The sequence below is a fragment of the Falco biarmicus genome, chromosome 1 (genome assembly GCF_023638135.1).
Source record: "Falco biarmicus isolate bFalBia1 chromosome 1, bFalBia1.pri, whole genome shotgun sequence".
NCBI lineage: Eukaryota > Metazoa > Chordata > Aves > Falconiformes > Falconidae > Falco > Falco biarmicus.
This window is the reverse complement of record NC_079288.1, coordinates 8,853,099-8,872,552: the sequence shown is the minus strand read 5'-3', so window position 1 is coordinate 8,872,552 and position 19,454 is coordinate 8,853,099. Positions and strand designations below refer to the sequence as shown.

Here is a 19,454-nt window from a genome sequence, read left to right as displayed (position 1 = left end):
AGTGTAGATTTGCTTGCATAGATAGTGATTTCTTTTTGTAGCTAAGGAGTCATCTTTCACACTCTAGGTATGAATTGCCTGTCCAAAGTTGAACTTGTATTCTCACTTGCTCTGTCTTGGATTCCCTCTGTACCTACTGCTACTGAAGTCAAGGTCCTGGCCCATAATGTGACTGGTTTTCCCCTTTTTAATATAACATGTAAAGAATTACTGAATTACACTTTGTCATGATTTGTCTTTTGTAGATTTTTCTTTTCTAGTGTCTAAAGGCAATACCTAAATTTATAGGACCATGTGCACAAGGTATAATGTATTATTCCCATTTTACATCTGGAATAGTTGCAGTACAGAAATACCAAAGTTTTTGTCTGGGTCAAGGATCAAGATATCAGGAGAGACAGTAGAGGAGAGGAACCTACAAATTCCACTACCAAGTTCTTTAAGTGCCTTGACTAGTCTAGATACCGTTATTAAGAGCCCTGTCAGACTATTTATAGGAAATGTATCCACAGCAATGTTAAGATGTAAAACATTTCTAAATATATCTAGTCAAATCAAATGAAAATTATGCCGTTAGTTTCGTTTGCCAGACAATGTTTTGCCAAAGATGGTTTGCCAGAATATATTTTGGCTGAAGGAAAAGGAAACATCCAGAGCATCTGCATACCAAACTCTATAAAAGACTCTTTGGAGAGCTGTGCCCAGTCTTGACAGAAAATTTCAAGGTAAGTGTGTGGCTCCTGTGAACTTCTTGGCAAAGCATATACTTTTAAATTCCATTTAACTTCCTATAAGCCTTGGATATCTATTTCTGCCAGGGACTGTCTCTATCAGTAGTGATTTTGTTCTAGTTTTGAAGGCTGCATTTTTTACTTCAACTTCGATAACAGCTCTGGATATCTGTGCCAAAAAAAATGAGTTGCTGTTTTCAAACAGCAGTGACTGACTTCCAGCCTCTGCCATCAGAATTAATAACAAAATTTACCAACTTTTAATAAACAGGAAGATACTCAACAGTATAAGATTTGTAGAAAGCAGAACAGGTAAAAGTGACATTTCTATCTGTCATAGTGCAAGATGAATAGTCCATAGCAAGTAAATTTTTTGGTGAAAAGCCACTATTTGCTATCAGGCAAGGAAGACTTTAAGAGACTCTTGGGTAGCACTTTAAAAAATCAAAGGGTTATTTAATAGGAAGTCTTTGTTATAGCAACATCCTAATAAACTAGAGTCCACAAAGATGAAGTACTCCTGCTATATATAATGCAATACTGCAAGACTAAAAAACTGATCTATACTTGATTGCATAGCTAGGTGTCTAATGATTAATTTCAGAAAAGTATACAAGTATTCCAGCTAAGACTAAAAAGTTTAAATCCAAATTTTGAAATGTTTATACCTCCTTAAATATTTGAAGAGATCAAAAAGCAAGATTTCCTCTCATCCACATTAAGCGGTTTATGCACTAACTCAATGCATCTTCTTTCCTACAGAGTACTCGGCTGACTGTGTCTCCTGTATAAGTGCAACCATGGCCTCTGCAGACGCTGAGATGGCTGTTTTTGGGGAGGCGGCTCCTTACCTCCGAAAATCGGAAAAGGAGAGAATTGAGGCCCAGAACAAGCCTTTTGATGCCAAGACATCCGTCTTCGTGGTCCACCCTAAAGAATCCTTTGTGAAAGGAACAATCCAGAGCAGGGAATCAGGGAAGGTCACTGTCAAGTCTGAAGCAGGAGAAGTGAGTAAAAACCAGGGCTTGAAAACTGTATGTAGTTTGCAGTCTCAGCTCTTAGCTGACATGCACACATCTCCCTCTTCATCTGACAGACCCTGACCGTGAAGGAAGATCAAATCTTCTCCATGAACCCTCCCAAGTACGACAAGATCGAGGACATGGCCATGATGACCCACCTCCACGAGCCCGCTGTGCTGTACAACCTCAAAGAGCGTTACGCAGCCTGGATGATCTACGTAAGTACCAGCAGCAGCCTGCCTTTGGGCAGCCGGGAGGAACTGCTCTGCCAGGCCAAGTGGGAGCCAACGTGCTGTCTCCCTTCCTCGCAGACCTACTCGGGGCTCTTCTGCGTCACTGTCAACCCCTACAAGTGGCTGCCGGTGTACAACCCGGAGGTGGTGTTGGCCTACCGAGGCAAGAAGCGCCAGGAGGCCCCTCCACACATCTTCTCCATCTCGGACAATGCCTATCAGTTCATGCTGACCGGTGAGACAATGGCAACATCTTCATGACAATAAAATATTTGGGTTTTTTTTTTTTTAATATTTGCATGTGTAAACTTCAGCATGAGCCTATAAATAACTTATTTTAACAGTTGCTGATGTTATGCATGAAGCACAGTCCTGCCCTATTGATTTTTAAAACTCTAATTGAGACCATGTAGACAAGAGCACTGAAAAACTTACAGTGAAGCGTAATTGATTGGATGAATTGAGACACGTGAAACAAAAATTCTTCCCTAGCTATTATTGAGATCTGATGTGCTCAAGATGTGACAGAAAATATTAATAGAGCTCTGAATAATCTAATCAATCTCTTTGAAAACAGCAGTGTAGGTGAATTTATAGCTGATTTGGCTTCATGAGACATTGTTTGAAAAAGCATATGATCTGATTTTAAGTGTTATTCTGGTATTTGCAACTTCTTGGGAAATAACCAGAGCCAGAATCCCAGTGAAAATGCACCCTTTGGAAACGATGATAAATGCCTTCCTTCCAAATTAGCTGTGAGGTGATACTCCTGTCTTGTGGGATTGCTTCTTAGGCATTAAAGTTACTTGACCAGAAAGGACTAGAAGTCTGTGCACCAAACTGCAATATGCAGAACTGAATCAATGATTGATTTGATCATTACACATCTACAGTTGTTCTATGATCCTACAAGGGCATTACCAAACATCACAGAGTAATGATGTTGACTGTTCAAAAGAGTCCCTGACTATAGAATAAAAATAGAATGGTCATTTGAACGGGGTTTCTATGCTTCTTTTCCACTTCCACTCCTAATGCTGGAGCAGGTTCATGAATAACAAGTAGTTCAGCATTTATTTTTTCACATCGCTGTCCTCTTTCACAGATCGCGAGAACCAGTCGATCCTGATCACGTACGTACACCCCCTGCTCGGGTCCCTGCAGGGCTGCCCGGTGCCAGGGGACCTCCTGCCTGACCACACGCTCTCTGCGTCTCTCTTTGGTTTGACAGCGGAGAATCCGGTGCCGGGAAGACTGTGAACACAAAGCGCGTCATCCAGTACTTTGCAACAATTGCAGCGAGCGGGGATAAGAAGAAAGAGGAGCAGTCAGGCAAAATGCAGGTAAAGTAACAGGTGCTGGCTGGAATCAATGCTTTCCTCTGTTCCTGACGTGATTTTTGGAAAGGATAAGCAGCAATAATTCTCATCCTGCAGGGAACGCTTGAGGATCAAATCATCAGCGCCAACCCACTGCTGGAGGCCTTTGGAAACGCCAAGACCGTGAGGAACGACAACTCCTCACGCTTTGTAAGCTGTTTTAGGAGAAATTGCTCCTTGTTGTAACAGTAGTGATGGGCTAGTGGCATTCTCACAGAAGGAGACAGCAATGAAACGCCTCCAGGCTGAAATGCCGCTGCTTCTCCTTAACAGGGCAAATTCATCAGAATCCACTTTGGGGCCACAGGCAAACTGGCTTCTGCTGACATTGAAACTTGTAAGCCGCTCTCCTGGCCTGATCCCACTCCTTCCTAAATTCCCAGCTCCATGTGAGTACCAGTGCCTGACCCTTGCTACCCTCCTTGACAGACCTGCTGGAGAAGTCCAGAGTCACTTTCCAGCTCCCAGCAGAAAGAAGCTACCACATATTCTATCAGATCATGTCCAACAAGAAGCCGGAGCTAATTGGTAGGAAGGGTCTTTATGACTTTTTGGGGATGATTGCTGAGCAGCAGTTCCCGCTGTTACCTGGCTGGCAAATCTAAGCGTCTGCCTTGCCTCTTCCTGCTTTCAGACATGCTCCTCATTACCACCAACCCTTTTGATTTCCACTATGTGAGTCAAGGTGAGGTCACTGTTCCCAGCATTGATGACCAGGAGGAGCTCATGGCTACAGACGTAAGTGACACAGAAAAGAGGTACCTACTGTACACTTGTTTTGATGGTGACATAGGTGGCCTACTAAGGACATGCATTTTCCTTCATTGTTTTGACTGCAGAGTGCCATTGACATCCTGGGCTTCACTGCTGATGAGAAGACAGCCATCTACAAGCTGACAGGGGCTGTCATGCACTACGGGAACCTGAAGTTCAAGCAGAAACAACGAGAGGAGCAGGCAGAGCCCGATGGCACAGAAGGTACCAGCAAGTTCAGTGTCTGACTCGTTCAAAGAACTTCTTTGTTTGCAGAGATGGCATGTTAGCCTCCAGAGACAGGCCTTTGTTGGCCTGAGTCACCACATCAAACACTGCAGAAAAGCATCTTTGGTCATTGTCTGACTGCAGAGGTGCTTCCCTGATCATGGGAAATGCCACTATTTTATCCAACGGATACTCCCCAAACAGACACAGCCTGAAAGGGGGAACTTCAGCTTCAACATAGGATACCTCTCTCTGTAAGACCTTCAACCACTGGTCACCCTGACGTGCAATCATATGTTTGGTGAAATACATCCTGCACTGTTTGCTATGAAAGTATCCACTTCCCACAGAAAAGGAATGTGCTGTATGCGTGCCTCGTGAATTCCCAGAGGCTTTTGGGGTTCCTCTGGGAACTCCCAGATTCAAGGTATTCCTGCCCAAGCCATACCTGTTCTTCCTTTCCAAGAAAGCCATCATTAGCTTCCAGACTTTGCATTCCTACCGAGGCCTTCTGTATGAGACCAGACCAGTGCTTTTCCACTTCTAGAATATGAGAAGCAGAGTTGTTCACGCTGGCCAAATTTTAGCCATTGTCTAAGGAGAAACGCTTCTCTCTCTCTCCGTGCCTCTTTAGTGGCTGACAAGGCTGCCTACCTGATGGGCCTGAACTCAGCTGACCTGCTCAAGGCCCTCTGCTACCCCCGCGTCAAGGTTGGGAATGAGTATGTGACCAAAGGTCAAAATGTGTCACAGGTAAAATGTGGAGTTTGAAAATACATGCCTTGAAAGAGTACTTGAGCATTCTTCTTTGAGCCTAGGAAGTAACTTTGATGCTTGCTTCTTTGTTTTAGGTGAACAACGCAGTTGGCGCCCTGGCAAAAGCTGTCTTTGAGAAGATGTTCTTGTGGATGGTTGTTCGCATCAACCAACAGCTGGATACCAAGCAACCCAGACAGTACTTCATTGGTGTCCTGGACATCGCTGGCTTTGAGATCTTTGATGTAAGGAACAAGGATGTGGCACCGTAGCCAAGGGCGAGGCAGGGAGGGCTCATGAGGATTCAGAAACACACTTCTTCCTAAGAAGATTCAGAAGTTTATCCTGTTCATGTGCAGTTTTCTAGAAACCCTTCCCTCTCCTCCATCACAGTAGCACCCTCAAAGGGCTTTGCTAACAAGCACTTTGATTTCAATGCTGTCAACATGTAGAAGAAAGTTCTGCTTTCTGACAAATGTTCTCAGAGGCCCTTGAGCTTGCAAAGGCCTTAGGTCTGGCAAACAAAGAGGCAGCTCCAGGGCTAAGGGTCGCAGATGTGGGCTGAAGCCGTGGATGCTCTTGGGCTGCCAAGGGAAGGGAAGTGCCATGGGAAAGTTCACAGCATGTTTCCTGTGTTTTGAGTGCAGTGCTGATGCTAGGACTTCTTGTCAGAGCAGAGAAACCCCCGGACTGTTGGTCTGAGGGCAGAGAAATTCTTGGGTAGGACACCGAGGAGGTTTCCACTCTCTGGGAGGTCAGAGGGCTGAGACGCCTACGCAATGCTGCAGCTAAGCTTACCAAAGGATTTGCTTTTGAGTAACACAGTAAGAAAAGGACTGTTACTTTTAGCTGGATTCCAAAGGTAATAATAATAATAATAAAATCCTTTGAGGATGGTAAATTTTACAAGTCCTGCTGCTGCGGGTACACGTGCTGTTGCAGTACGGTTAGGAGTGGTGTTTCAGCTGGGGAACTTCAAACAGCATTAGGAGAACGCTGCCAAAACCCTGTGGTGTTTGCCACACCCTGAGAAACCTCTCCTTGCTTTGGGCAGTTCAACAGCTTTGAGCAGCTGTGCATCAACTTCACCAACGAGAAACTGCAACAGTTCTTCAACCACCACATGTTCGTGCTGGAGCAGGAGGAGTACAAGAAGGAGGGAATTGAATGGGAGTTCATTGACTTTGGGATGGACCTGGCTGCCTGCATTGAGCTCATTGAGAAGGTACCTTTTCCATGCAAGTGTACTATGTATTTTCAGACTCTGTGATGTTTCTGAGTCAGATTCAGCTCAGAAAGAACTCACAGCCAGACATTCAGTGTCAGTTAAACAAACAACTTTGCACTGAGATTTAGTTCAGTCTGGCAAAAAGAAATCAGGAAAGGCATATCTGTGTCATCAATCCTGCAGCACCTGGCCTTCAAGCACAGAGAAGATAGCCTCGACTCCTACCAACAGACTTCTTTAAAACAAACTGGAGTCAGCCTCCCTTTCTTTTTCCACTGAAGACTCAAATCAGAACTCCACACACAAACCTGGGAAATAAATTTTATCTTGCCTGGTTTCCCAAAACTGCTAGGCCTCTTGTAGCTACTTGCCCAACTATTTTTCTGTTTACCACTTCTCCCTCCAACTCGACTCCCAATTCTAACCTGAACCAGACAGCTGTTTTTACCAGTTCCATGAAGAGGCGTTGCAGGAAGGCAAGGGAAGGCAGAAAGAAGCTCCCTGGCTGAGAAACAGCTCCTGAGAAACTTAGGCCCTTACCCAGGCTGAGGTGCTACCAACAACAGAGTGGTACCTTTGATGATCATAGCACATGTTTCACATCATTATCATCTTTCTCTGTCACTTCTTGTGGTACCTTCCAGCCCATGGGCATCTTCTCCATCCTGGAAGAGGAGTGCATGTTCCCCAAGGCAACTGACACCTCTTTCAAGAACAAACTCTACGACCAGCACCTGGGCAAGTCCAACAACTTCCAGAAGCCCAAGCCTGCCAAAGGCAAGGCGGAGGCCCACTTCTCCCTGGTGCACTATGCTGGCACGGTGGACTATAACATCTCCGGCTGGCTGGAGAAGAACAAGGACCCCCTGAATGAAACTGTCATTGGGTTGTACCAGAAATCATCCCTGAAGACGCTGGCCTTACTCTTTGCCAACTATGGTGGAGCAGATGCAGGTCAGCTCTGTAACAATTGTACTTTCAGTGTGGGATACTGTTGGTGCAGAATTAAAGCAGTAAACACTGAACATTTAAAGATGTTTTGTGTTCTGCAGTCTCTAAAATGCAATATCTATCTTTTAATGCTTTTTTTTCTTTTCTTCCGTTTGCAGAGGGTGGTGGTGGTGGCAAAAAGGGTGGCAAGAAGAAGGGTTCTTCTTTCCAGACTGTCTCAGCTCTTTTCCGGGTAAGTGACAGAAGTCACTATCTCACTATTAAAAATACCCACTGAAATAGCTTTTGACATTTTTGAGAATCCTTCCATTGCCACCCTTGGAAATTACAGAATTACCCTATTAGGACACCATAAAACTCTACCTCAATGCCTGCATTGTCTTCCTATTGTTTCAGGGGATAGAATGGTATTGTCAGCCTTCTGCAACTCCCTACACAATTTTCTTAGACTTTTTTTTTTTCTATACTAACTACTGATATTGCGTCATTATGTTTTGGCTGATTTCTTCCACTTCTTTTTTTTCTACTGTTACCTTTCTGAATATTCTACGAAAAACTCATAAGGGTGAAGTTCACCTACTTAGAGTAGAGTCAATAACAAATCAGCTGATCTCCCTTAGACTTTTCTTTGGAGACTTAAGATATATTTCCCATACCTAATTTTCATATCGATGAAGATTGTTCAGTATTGACATGTTGCAGAATTTGAAAATAATGTGAAAATAATGATCAAAGATCAAAATAGAAAAAAATGCCTTGAAATTTTAAAATTGTAAGGCAATGATTTATTTTGTTTAGGAAGGAGAGTGAATTTTACATTACATCAAATTCATTACTTTTGAGGTCAGTTTTCAGTTATGTTTTCAAAGTTTCCATTTGGCTGAGGTGGAGACATTTTGGGAGACTGAATTATAACTAAGTATGTCAATTTATATGGGCTGTACAAATATCCCATCCATTTAAAAAGAACCCATTTTGATGTCAAATCAGATGCTAGTCTCGTTTAACCAAGAGAACGCATCATCCACTTAAAATGCCCTACTAAATACCTCAAGAAATACCAGATGGAAGGAAACCTGTGAGATGGCAGCTCTGTATTTGTATAAGGAGATCACAGAAAAGTAATAGTAGCCATTAATCTAGAAAATAATTTCAAAACCAAAAATCAGTGTGCCTTCAGTTTCCAAGTTTCCCTTTGGGAGTTCTTTAAAGTGTTTTAGAGAAGCCAGGACTGCATCCTGAAACACTCAGTTTGATGCATCCACTGTACAGTTTCTGGTGCTTATAGTTAATAATATAAACATTATTTCATGATCTCACAGGAGAACTTAAACAAGCTGATGACAAATCTTCGCAGCACTCACCCCCATTTTGTACGATGCATCATCCCAAATGAAACAAAAACACCTGGTAAGCAAATGCAATAGGAGGAAAACTCAAGCCACAGAAGCGCTTTCCCTGAGTATCAAACAATGGGGACGTCATTAACGGTGGCGTTTGTTAGGTGCCATGGAGCACGAGCTGGTACTGCATCAGCTGCGGTGTAACGGCGTGCTGGAAGGGATCAGAATTTGCAGGAAAGGGTTCCCCAGCAGAGTCCTGTATGCTGACTTCAAACAAAGGTAACAGCGCTCCGCCTTCCTCCCCATTCAGACCAAGATGAGGAGTATGACTGTCACAATATATCTGAAACATTATACTTTAAATTGGTACTGAGGTGTAAGGTAGAAATGTTTCACAAGCAGTTCATGGTGATAGGACATTGCTGAGATCAGGATTCTTTTGCACTTAGAGTCAATGGTAAGAACAGTCTTTATATCATGTTCTGAAAGGATGAACTATCTTCAGGCATGAGACTGGTTCAATGAGGCAGTCTGAGAAGACAGGGTGTTCAATCACAGTGGTCATTTTGGTGATGGGAATTTCTGCATGTTCTGTTTACTTTCACAGATACAGAGTGCTTAATGCCAGTGCTATCCCAGAGGGACAGTTCATGGACAGCAAGAAGGCTTCTGAGAAGCTGCTTGGGTCCATTGATGTGGACCACACACAATACAGATTTGGTCACACCAAGGTAGAGAAAATACTTGTGTTAATTTGTTAGGGAGTGGTAAGGGCAGGCTGCTCTGTCAGAAGCAGGGAGCACAGCACAGTAACAGAACTGGTACGATTGGGTCCTCAGTCAGCAGGTACTCAGCCCCACAGTACTCAAGCAAGGCACTCTTGTGGCAGTGTGGCTGGGAAGCTGCCTGGCAGAAAAGGGCATGGGTGGCTGGCTGATGGCCGGCTGGGCATAAACCCCCTGTGTGCCCAGGTGGCCAAGAAAACCAACAGCATCCTGGCTTGTGTCTGAGACAGCGTGGCCAGCAGGACCAGGGCAGTGACCATCCCCCTGTGCTCAGCACTGGTGCAGCTGCACCTCAAACCCCGGGTTCAGCTCTGGGCCCCTCGCTCCAAGAGGGACGCAGAGGGGCTGGAGCGTGTCCAGGGATGGGCAGGGAGCTGGGGAAGGGGCTGGGGCACCAGTCTTGGGGGGGAGGCTGGGAGAGCTGGGTGTGTTCAGCCTGGAGAGGAGGAGGCTTGTGGGGGACCTGGTCACATTCCACAGCTGCCTGACAGGGGCTGTAGGCAGGGTGTGTGTGTGTGTGTGCGGGGGGTCTCTTCTCCCAGATAACAAGTGACAGGAGAAGAGGCAATGACCTAAAGCTGCACCAGGGGAGGTTTGGACTGGATAGTTGGATAAACGTCTACACTGAAAGGGTGGTCAGGCCTTGGAACAGGCTGCCCAGGGAAGTGGCAGAATCCCCAACCCTGGAGGTGTTTACAAAAGATATAAATGTGGTGCTCAGGGACATAGTTTAGTGGTGGACTTGTCGGTCCTGAGTTAATAGCTGGACTTCATAATCTCAAAGGCTATTTTCAACCTCAATGATTCTATGATTCTAAGTGGGGAAGCCACTTGAACAGTAGTCAGGTTCAACCAACAATCCAGATAATCAGAGAGGTTTGTGTCAATAAGGAAGGTCTGACATGAAGCCATAAAGCCTTGGTTTCTGAGATTGGCCAGGGTCTGATATAAACAGGCTTGCAAGGCCCGGGCCCACTCATTAATTCCTGGACTGATCCACAGCAATGACATCAAACTAACATCAAGCCAGAAAGTCTTCAGGTCACAGTAGAGCTCACTGGGGTCTATGAACAGGCAGAGGTGTGGCTGAGGCTGCAGCTGAACTAGAAACCAGAACTCATACCACAGCTCAGACAGGGACAGAATTCTTAGGGCTGAGCTTATACAAAGCAGAGATTTTTGGGCTCAGGGTAAAGCTGGTCATGAAATTAAGGTGTCTTAGAATCCTGACAGAGTGTGTGCCCCTATTCTGTATTACCTGAAAAAGTCATACTGCAATATTTTCTTAAGGTGTTCTTCAAAGCTGGACTGATAGGTGTGCTGGAGGAGATGAGAGATGAAAAACTAGCAGAGATTATGACCATGATACAAGCCAGGTGCAGAGGCTTCCTGATGAGAGTGGAGTATCGGAAAATGGTGGAGAGGAGGTAGACATTTTTCATATTTAGTTTGCTCTCATGGTACTTCACTAAAAAAAAAATTAAATTCATCACACTGAAGCTCTGTAATAACCATGTGAATTTCATTTCAGGGAGTCCATCTTCTGCATCCAGTACAATGTTCGTGCATTCATGAATGTGAAGCACTGGCCCTGGATGAAGCTGTACTTTAAGATCAAGCCCTTGCTGAAGAGTGCAGAGTCTGAGAAAGAGATGGCCAACATGAAGGAAGAGTTTGAGAAAACCAAGGAAGAGCTCGCAAAGTCTGAGGCAAAGAGGAAGGAGCTGGAGGAGAAAATGGTGGTCCTGCTGCAGGAGAAGAATGACCTGCAGCTCCAAGTGCAGGCGGTGAGTGTCACCGCCCGTTTGTCCCTGGGAAAAGGACAATATACAGTCAGAGTGCTTCAGAATACCGTTTCTGTCAGGCAAAAGGACTCCAAGCCCTAGCTCCTGCTGAAAGTAGTAACTGAAGTGACCGCTGTTCTGTCGTGCTTGTGGGTGCGTGAGGTATTGTCATAGCTACCCTCTCTGTGAGGCATTTTTAAGAGACACAGAAACCTTGGAATCGATAATGATTCCAGATGACAAGGCTTGCAGTGGGCCAGTAGGCAAGATCTTCCAGTTGCTGGAGTGGAAGTCAGGTTCAGCCCCCATTTTAACACATGCCTACTCAGTAACGCAGAAGACAGGGTGGAGATACTTCAAAACATTATAACCCATAAAAATCTCTGTCTCCCCACCAGGAAGCCGATAGCTTGGCTGATGCTGAGGAAAGGTGTGACCAGCTCATCAAAACCAAAATCCAGCTGGAAGCCAAAATTAAGGAGGTGACTGAAAGGGCTGAGGATGAGGAGGAAATCAATGCTGAGCTGACAGCCAAGAAGAGAAAACTGGAGGATGAATGTTCAGAGCTGAAGAAAGATATTGATGACCTGGAGTTGACGTTGGCCAAAGTGGAGAAGGAAAAACATGCCACCGAAAACAAGGTACAAACATGGGGAGTCACATGAAGGGCAAAGGACAGATGCCTCCCCGATGAGCCTGGCATCCTCAGAACAGAGCTAGGTTTGGGACATACCAGGAGCACCACAGTGGGGCAGCCCAAATACACGAGCTCCTGGCTAAGCACTGCAAAGGGAAAATGCCACTGCACAAGCAGTCAAGTCTTCTACACAGACATTTGGCACTTTCTTCCAATCAACAGGTGAAAAACCTCACAGAGGAGATGGCGGCCCTGGACGAGACCATTGCCAAGCTGACTAAAGAGAAGAAAGCCCTCCAAGAGGCCCATCAGCAGACACTGGATGACCTGCAGGTAGAAGAGGACAAAGTCAATACGCTGACCAAAGCCAAGACCAAGCTGGAGCAGCAAGTGGACGATGTAAGCACGGTTGTCCAGAAGAACAGGGCGGGCACAGATTATAGAACTGGCTGGTAGAGCACTGATGGTTATCTTCTATTCAGCTGGAAGGGTCCCTGGAGCAAGAGAAGAAACTGCGCATGGACCTTGAGAGAGCAAAGAGGAAACTCGAAGGAGACCTGAAGCTGGCCCAGGACAGCATCATGGATTTGGAGAACGACAAGCAGCAGCTGGATGAGAAACTGAAGAAGTAAGCGTGGCTGTGGGGCACCAGACTGTGGGGCTGGTGCGCTTGGCGGGTTTTTGCTCAGACGCTAACACAGTTTGCTTTGCCCAAAGGAAAGACTTTGAAATCAGCCAGATCCAGAGCAAAATTGAGGATGAGCAAGCCCTGGGCATGCAGTTACAGAAGAAGATCAAGGAGCTGCAGGCAAGTGTCTGGCCCTTCCCCTCTCTCAGCCAGTCTCAGGTCGGGAAGGAGGAGGGCATGGGTGCGAAGGGTGCCTAATGTTCCCCAGGCTCGTATTGAGGAGCTGGAGGAGGAAATTGAGGCAGAGCGAACCTCTCGGGCAAAAGCCGAGAAGCATCGGGCTGACCTGTCGAGGGAGCTAGAGGAGATCAGCGAGCGCCTGGAAGAAGCCGGAGGGGCTACCGCCGCTCAGATTGAGATGAACAAGAAGCGTGAGGCAGAATTTCAGAAGATGCGTCGCGACCTGGAGGAGGCCACGCTGCAGCACGAAGCCACGGCTGCGGCCCTGCGCAAGAAGCACGCGGACAGCACCGCTGAGCTTGGGGAGCAGATCGACAACCTGCAGCGAGTGAAGCAGAAGCTGGAGAAGGAGAAGAGTGAGCTCAAGATGGAGATTGACGACTTGGCCAGTAACATGGAGTCTGTCTCCAAAGCCAAGGTATTGAACTGCGGTGGCACATGCTCACGGGGCCGATGTATGGCACATAGGCTATGTCTACCAGCCACATTCTCATTACAAAGGTCCTTGCTGTCAGCACAGGGCAGAGTCCAGGTGTTCATCTCCTTTCCTTCCTTCCGTTTGCTCTCTAGGCAAACCTGGAGAAGATGTGCCGCACTCTGGAAGACCAGCTGAGTGAGATTAAAACTAAGGAGGAACAGAATCAGCGCATGATCAATGACCTCAATACTCAACGAGCTCGTCTGCAGACAGAATCAGGTGAGACATCCTCATTCCTGAGCTTCACTGTGAGGACCTGCATGCCGTGAGGATCCCACAGGGTGCAAGATGATTCCTGCTATAACCTCTCCCAGCCACTCCTGATGACGTGGGCTTACATGCAGGAACCGTCGTATTGATAGTAGTCGGGCTACCTTTTTTCTCTTTACCCTTACCAGGTGAATATTCACGCCAGGTGGAGGAAAAAGATGCTCTGATTTCTCAGCTGTCTAGGGGCAAGCAAGGATTTACGCAGCAGATTGAGGAGCTCAAGAGACATCTAGAGGAAGAAATAAAGGTCTGGAAACACCCTGCTGTCCGCAACCTACATCACCTCAAAACATCCGCAGAATCCTGTCTAATCCAAACTGGTTTCATATTCTTTCCCCAAAACACATGTAGTACGGGAGGGAACACCAGTAACACACATGCCCTCACTCCTAAACTAGAGAGGGAAGGAAGCGTAATGGGTTGGACCCTGGAGGAAGTAGTCCACAAGGCTTTCACGAGATCCTGACAATACTCTCTAGGACAGGATGCAGACACGTGTGTCAAAGCGTTTAGAGCAACAGCAGGTTACTGACCCCAGAGCCCCTGTCACTAACACATCCTGATCTTGCAGAACCCATTGATGAAGGCTTCATCAGCTCCCAGCTTTGCATTTGCCTAGTTAGAGTTTCAGCCTAATTTCACTGCCAGTTTTACTGTCAAGAGGCATCTCAAGGCAAGTATTCAGGTTACCGATCCCTTTGTTTCCCCAGGCCAAGAACGCGCTGGCCCACGCCTTGCAGTCTGCTCGCCACGACTGTGACCTGCTGCGGGAGCAATATGAGGAGGAGCAGGAAGCCAAGGGGGAGCTGCAGCGCGCCCTGTCCAAGGCCAACAGTGAAGTGGCCCAGTGGAGAACCAAATATGAGACGGACGCTATTCAGCGCACGGAGGAGCTGGAGGAGGCCAAGTACGTGGGAAGCGGGATGTCAAACGGCTGGAGAAGACTGAGGCTGTCAAGGGAAAGTGGAGTCTCTGGGAGTGGGTTACGACAGGGGTGGGACAAAGGCAGGGATCTGTTGTCTTTGTGGTAGAGGGGTCAGAGGGAGAGACAGGAAAGCGTGCTGTGGAAAAAGTGCAAACTGGAAGGACAAACGTAGCCCTTAGGGCTAGAAATGCGGAACCAGGCTGAATACTCCTTAGGTGCTAGGACACAGAGTGACAGAACCTGTAGGCAGCATGCAGTCTTGGAACAGAAAAAACACTGTGAAAGGCACTGGGCTCAGAGCCCCCAGCAGTGGCCAGCTGCCCTCTCGCCGAAGTACAAAATGGGCTGCCCTCTGGTCTCTGACCTGGAGCTGTACTTATCTCCTCCCAGGAAGAAGCTGGCCCAGCGCCTGCAGGATGCAGAGGAACACGTTGAAGCTGTGAATGCCAAATGTGCCTCCCTGGAGAAGACAAAGCAGAGGCTGCAGAATGAAGTGGAGGACCTGATGATTGACGTGGAGCGATCAAATGCTGCCTGCGCAGCTCTGGATAAGAAGCAGAAGAACTTTGACAAGGTCTTGTGGGCTCCAGCCCTGGGGTTCCTGGGCAGAGCGTCCCCTCCCGATTGCCACATCCACGCTCACGTGCCGTTTCCCTTCAGATCCTGGCAGAATGGAAGCAGAAGTATGAGGAAACGCAGGCTGAGCTGGAGGCCTCCCAGAAGGAGGCTCGCTCCCTCAGCACGGAGCTCTTTAAGATGAAGAATGCCTACGAGGAGTCCCTGGACCACCTGGAAACGCTGAAGCGTGAGAACAAGAACTTGCAGCGTAAGTCCCTGGCCCTCCGCTCCTGGCTGGGCTTTCCCACTGTCCACCACTACCCACCGCTCCACAGGGGTCTGTGCCTGCGTGTCTGCAAAGATGCCCATCACCTTGGTGCGGCAGGGCCCTTCCCGTTCTGCTCCGTGCCTGACCGTGCCGTTGGCCTTTGCTCCCACAGAGGAGATTGGTGACCTCACAGAGCAGATTGCAGAGGGAGGCAAGGCCATTCATGAGCTGGAGAAAGCCAAGAAGCAGATTGAGCAGGAGAAATCTGAAATCCAGGCCTCGCTGGAGGAAGCTGAGGTACACAGCATTACTTATGGCTCTCTTACATGTCTTGGATCTCTGTCTCGTTGTAAACACTGCGGAGTCATTGCCAGGCACAGGAGGAAAAGAGTGTTTGTATAAAAGCGTGGCAATATTATCTAAACGTGGCATTCCTTTATACTCAGGGCTTCGGGGTCAACATTTGTCTTATGAAAAGTATTCCTGTTCACTCTTTCTCAGGCGTCCCTTGAACATGAAGAGGGGAAGATCCTGCGCCTCCAGCTTGAGCTCAACCAGGTGAAGTCTGAGATTGACAGGAAGATAGCAGAGAAAGATGAGGAGATTGACCAGATGAAGAGGAACCACCTCAGAATTGTGGAGTCCATGCAGAGCACCCTGGACGCTGAGATCAGGAGCAGGAATGAGGCCCTGCGGCTGAAGAAGAAGATGGAGGGAGACCTGAATGAAATGGAGATCCAGCTGAGCCATGCCAACCGCGTGGCTGCAGAGGCACAAAAGAACCTGAGAAACACACAGGCCGTGCTCAAGGTCTGTTCAGCAAAGCAACAGGGAGAGAAACGCGGTCCCTTACAATTCTGGTGCACAAGCGCGCACTGCCACCTTGCCATTTCTCTTGTCCCTTTTACAGGATACCCAGATACACTTGGACGATGCTCTGAGGACGCAGGAGGACCTGAAGGAGCAGGTGGCCATGGTGGAGCGCCGAGCAAACCTGCTGCAGGCTGAAATTGAGGAGCTGCGGGCAGCCCTGGAGCAGACGGAGCGGTCAAGGAAGGTGGCTGAGCAGGAGCTTCTGGATGCCACTGAACGAGTGCAGCTCCTCCATACCCAGGTCAGGCACTGCTCTGGAAATTAGTCCCATCCATAAGGCACAACACAGAATGTGATTGTTACGCATCTTGTGAGTGTTTGCTGTGTAAACACATTGAGAGCCACGCCGTCATAGGGCTGCTCCAGACAGCCACCCATGTCTGGTTTGCAGCTATGGCCCTAAAGAGGACTTTTGTGTTAAAGACTTTCAAGAAACCATACTCACACTTTTAGCTCTTGGTGTTGAGGCATTAGGTCTGACAGTACAAATCCCGTCTTTCCTGTTGCACAGAACACCAGCTTGATCAACACCAAAAAGAAGCTGGAGACAGACATTACCCAAATCCAGAGTGAAATGGAGGATACGATCCAGGAAGCCCGCAATGCTGAAGAGAAGGCCAAGAAGGCCATCACAGATGTGAGTTGGGGGCTCCCTTCAGTGCCGATGGTGGGAGTAATTTCCCTCAGATGGTCTCCAGCCCCACAATGGCTTTGACCCTTTGCTCTCATCAGGCAGCCATGATGGCAGAAGAGCTGAAGAAGGAGCAGGACACCAGCGCCCACCTGGAGAGGATGAAGAAGAACCTGGACCAGACGGTGAAGGACCTGCAGCACCGTCTGGATGAGGCCGAGCAGCTGGCTCTGAAGGGAGGCAAGAAGCAAATCCAGAAGCTGGAGGCCAGAGTGCGTGGGGCTTTTCTTTGTGCATGAGTGAGCACGCCACGTTAGCAGCCAGCAGGGAAGCTCCAAAGATGGGCTTCTCGTTGCAGGTGCGGGAGCTGGAAGGGGAGGTTGATGCTGAGCAGAAGCGCAGCGCTGAAGCCGTGAAGGGCGTGCGCAAGTACGAGAGGAGGGTGAAGGAGCTGACCTACCAGGTAAGGCAGGAGGCCTCCCTCAGCTGACAGAGTTTTCTCACAGCAAGTCAGATTTTGTGCACGCCATCCCCAAGGGGAATTGTTAACCTCATCCAGTGCAGAACCAGTAATTCACGCTCTTTCCTGCTTTCCAACCACTCCAGTCTGAGGAGGACCGGAAGAATATTCTCAGGCTGCAGGATCTGGTGGACAAGCTGCAAATGAAGGTGAAATCCTACAAGAGACAAGCTGAGGAGGCTGTAAGTATTGCTCAAAGGATGGGCCAGAGACACCTTCCAGTACGGCAGCACGCTCATTGAGATGGCTATGAATAGCAGGAAAGGGGCAGGACAGAAACTCCCAAGACACAGCAGTCTTGGCCACACCATTGAGTACGGTGTCACGAGGCCTTGCTGAGTTCTGGGCACCCTGCGGCAGCCAGGGACGAACGGAGGGAAGGTCTGCAGCCTGTTGTATACAGGAGGTCAGACTGAACAGCCCCGGGTGCCATATCCACTGGCTGAAGTTAACTGGAGGTCATGAATCTCTGCTAGTAAGGATCAGCAGAAGGCTTCAGGGTCTTTCTCACCTTAAAAAATCACACTGATGGCTGGGCAGCAAGTACACAGGGTACACAGATAAGTACACAAATGACAAATGCAAGTGACAAAATTGCTCTTCAAGAGTGGCACAGGACCGGTGATGTTTTTCACAGAGGGGTCCTGAGTAAGGGAGGATGAGGAGGTCACGGTGAGGCTTACGTGTAAGCAGTGATGGGTGGTGGATGGAGATTTGTGCCTTTCCCCAGGGAAGAGCCACAGCCCCAGAAGGCCAAGGCACAGGTGGAGTGAAACCCCTGCCCTGGGCTCCTCACCACCAACTCCCTCTCCCCACACAGGAGGAACTGTCCAATGTCAACCTCTCCAAGTTCCGCAAGATCCAGCACGAGCTGGAGGAAGCCGAGGAGCGGGCTGACATTGCAGAGTCGCAGGTCAACAAGCTCCGAGTGAAGAGCCGCGAGTTTCATGGCAAGAAGATAGCAGAGGAGGAGTGAGGATGTCATGAGGCAGAAAAGTGACCCGAGGACTGCACAAAATGTGAACCTCTTGGTCGCTTTCTTCTATAATTGGTCTTTGTAATTGTGTCTAGAGAATAAAGACCGTAATTTCCTTTGCATATGCATGAGCAACAGTTTTCATTTTTTTCTGTTTTTACTGGTTAGGTTTATATCATCATTAGCTTTTGGGCACAGCTTTGGGTTATACCTTTTGTGTCCCTACATCACAGCACAGCCTTTTGTCATCTAGTTCCTAAATACTTATCCCTTCTTTATTACTTAGTGACTGGGGCAAGAATAGAAATTTAACTTCACAATGAAGAGAAATCAAGGACTATAATTCCTGACAGTGACTCCTGCCAGTCTAGCCATCCTACTGCTCTGTCCCAAAGAACATAATACTTTATATTTACCCATAGAGTATCTTAGCACTTTCCAGCTGTGCAACACATTCAGTGTAAGCTGTTTCTTTTACTGGCCACTGTCTAAGGCAGATTTGTTGAGGGCTGATAACCAACAGAATATGTGGATTTTTGGAAGCCGACAGAAGTTGGTTCTTTAGTCTGCACTGTTTTCTTAATGATTTTAATTAGATAGGGGCACCATGAAGAGTATCACATCTCTTTGGACTAAAACTGGAGAAAGCTGGTGATAGCTCTGTGATAATTCCTTTAACTCCTGTAAATCAGACTAGTGTCCACAAAAGCTCAGGCAGCAGATTCAAGCACTGTTATGGCACCCTGACACTATGGCTGCTGGCTACCTGGTGGCATATCATCATCATTGATTCATTTTTGACCCATTTCCTTCCCTGTTTTTACCCAAGAGGGCTGTTCCCTACCCCATCTGCCCTGTAGCTGTTGCTTTGATGGGTGATGGAAAGGGCATTCAGAAGGTCACCTTCTCAGCTAGGACCCACTGTCCAACAGCAATTCCTTCCGGAGTTGTTAGCTGAGAACAGAAGATGTCTGAGTAACTGTGCAACTTGGGCATTCATTCAAGTGCAGCCAAACTTCAAATGACAGGTCTGTCTTTCTAGCCACTCCACTTACCATTCCAGCTGAACAATGTGGTCCTTCACTGAGAGATGCTCAGTCTTTTTCAGGCTGCAGGAAGCCATGTAAGAATGTCATTACTGGAAAGTGAAGACACAACCAGCAGAAAAAGCGGTGAATCAAACTTTCTAAAGGAAAGATGCATTCACTTCCATTTTCCCTACTGTGAGTTCAGTGAAGACTTGCAGAAACTGGTCCC

General features: G+C 47.5%; 1 protein-coding gene across 2 annotated transcripts; it reads left to right on the top strand.

Annotated features, from left to right (window-relative positions):
• Window positions 1–1,531: 1,531 nt before the first annotated feature.
• Window positions 1,532–18,319, top strand: LOC130143777 (myosin heavy chain, skeletal muscle, adult). 2 transcript variants are annotated; one of them, XM_056326666.1, is made up of 38 exons: window positions 1,532–1,738; window positions 1,828–1,971; window positions 2,065–2,221; window positions 3,092–3,119; window positions 3,218–3,329; window positions 3,423–3,515; window positions 3,639–3,702; window positions 3,795–3,893; window positions 4,000–4,103; window positions 4,205–4,343; window positions 4,981–5,099; window positions 5,198–5,347; window positions 6,157–6,327; window positions 6,975–7,280; window positions 7,442–7,513; window positions 8,604–8,691; window positions 8,786–8,903; window positions 9,232–9,355; window positions 10,700–10,836; window positions 10,941–11,196; window positions 11,592–11,834; window positions 12,053–12,229; window positions 12,313–12,458; window positions 12,548–12,638; window positions 12,727–13,116; window positions 13,269–13,395; window positions 13,575–13,693; window positions 14,157–14,353; window positions 14,762–14,945; window positions 15,032–15,197; window positions 15,370–15,494; window positions 15,699–16,007; window positions 16,108–16,311; window positions 16,582–16,707; window positions 16,803–16,973; window positions 17,060–17,164; window positions 17,308–17,403; window positions 18,042–18,319. In XM_056326666.1, the coding sequence occupies exons 1-38, from the start codon at window positions 1,532–1,534 to the stop codon at window positions 18,195–18,197; spliced, it is 5,820 nt and encodes a 1,939-aa protein (XP_056182641.1). In that variant the 3' UTR covers window positions 18,198–18,319. The 2 variants fall into 2 exon arrangements, with proteins under 2 accessions (XP_056182641.1, XP_056182640.1); XM_056326665.1 differs by having other exon boundaries at window positions 6,975–7,284; window positions 7,440–7,513.
• The last annotated feature ends 1,135 nt before the right edge of the window (window positions 18,320–19,454 follow it).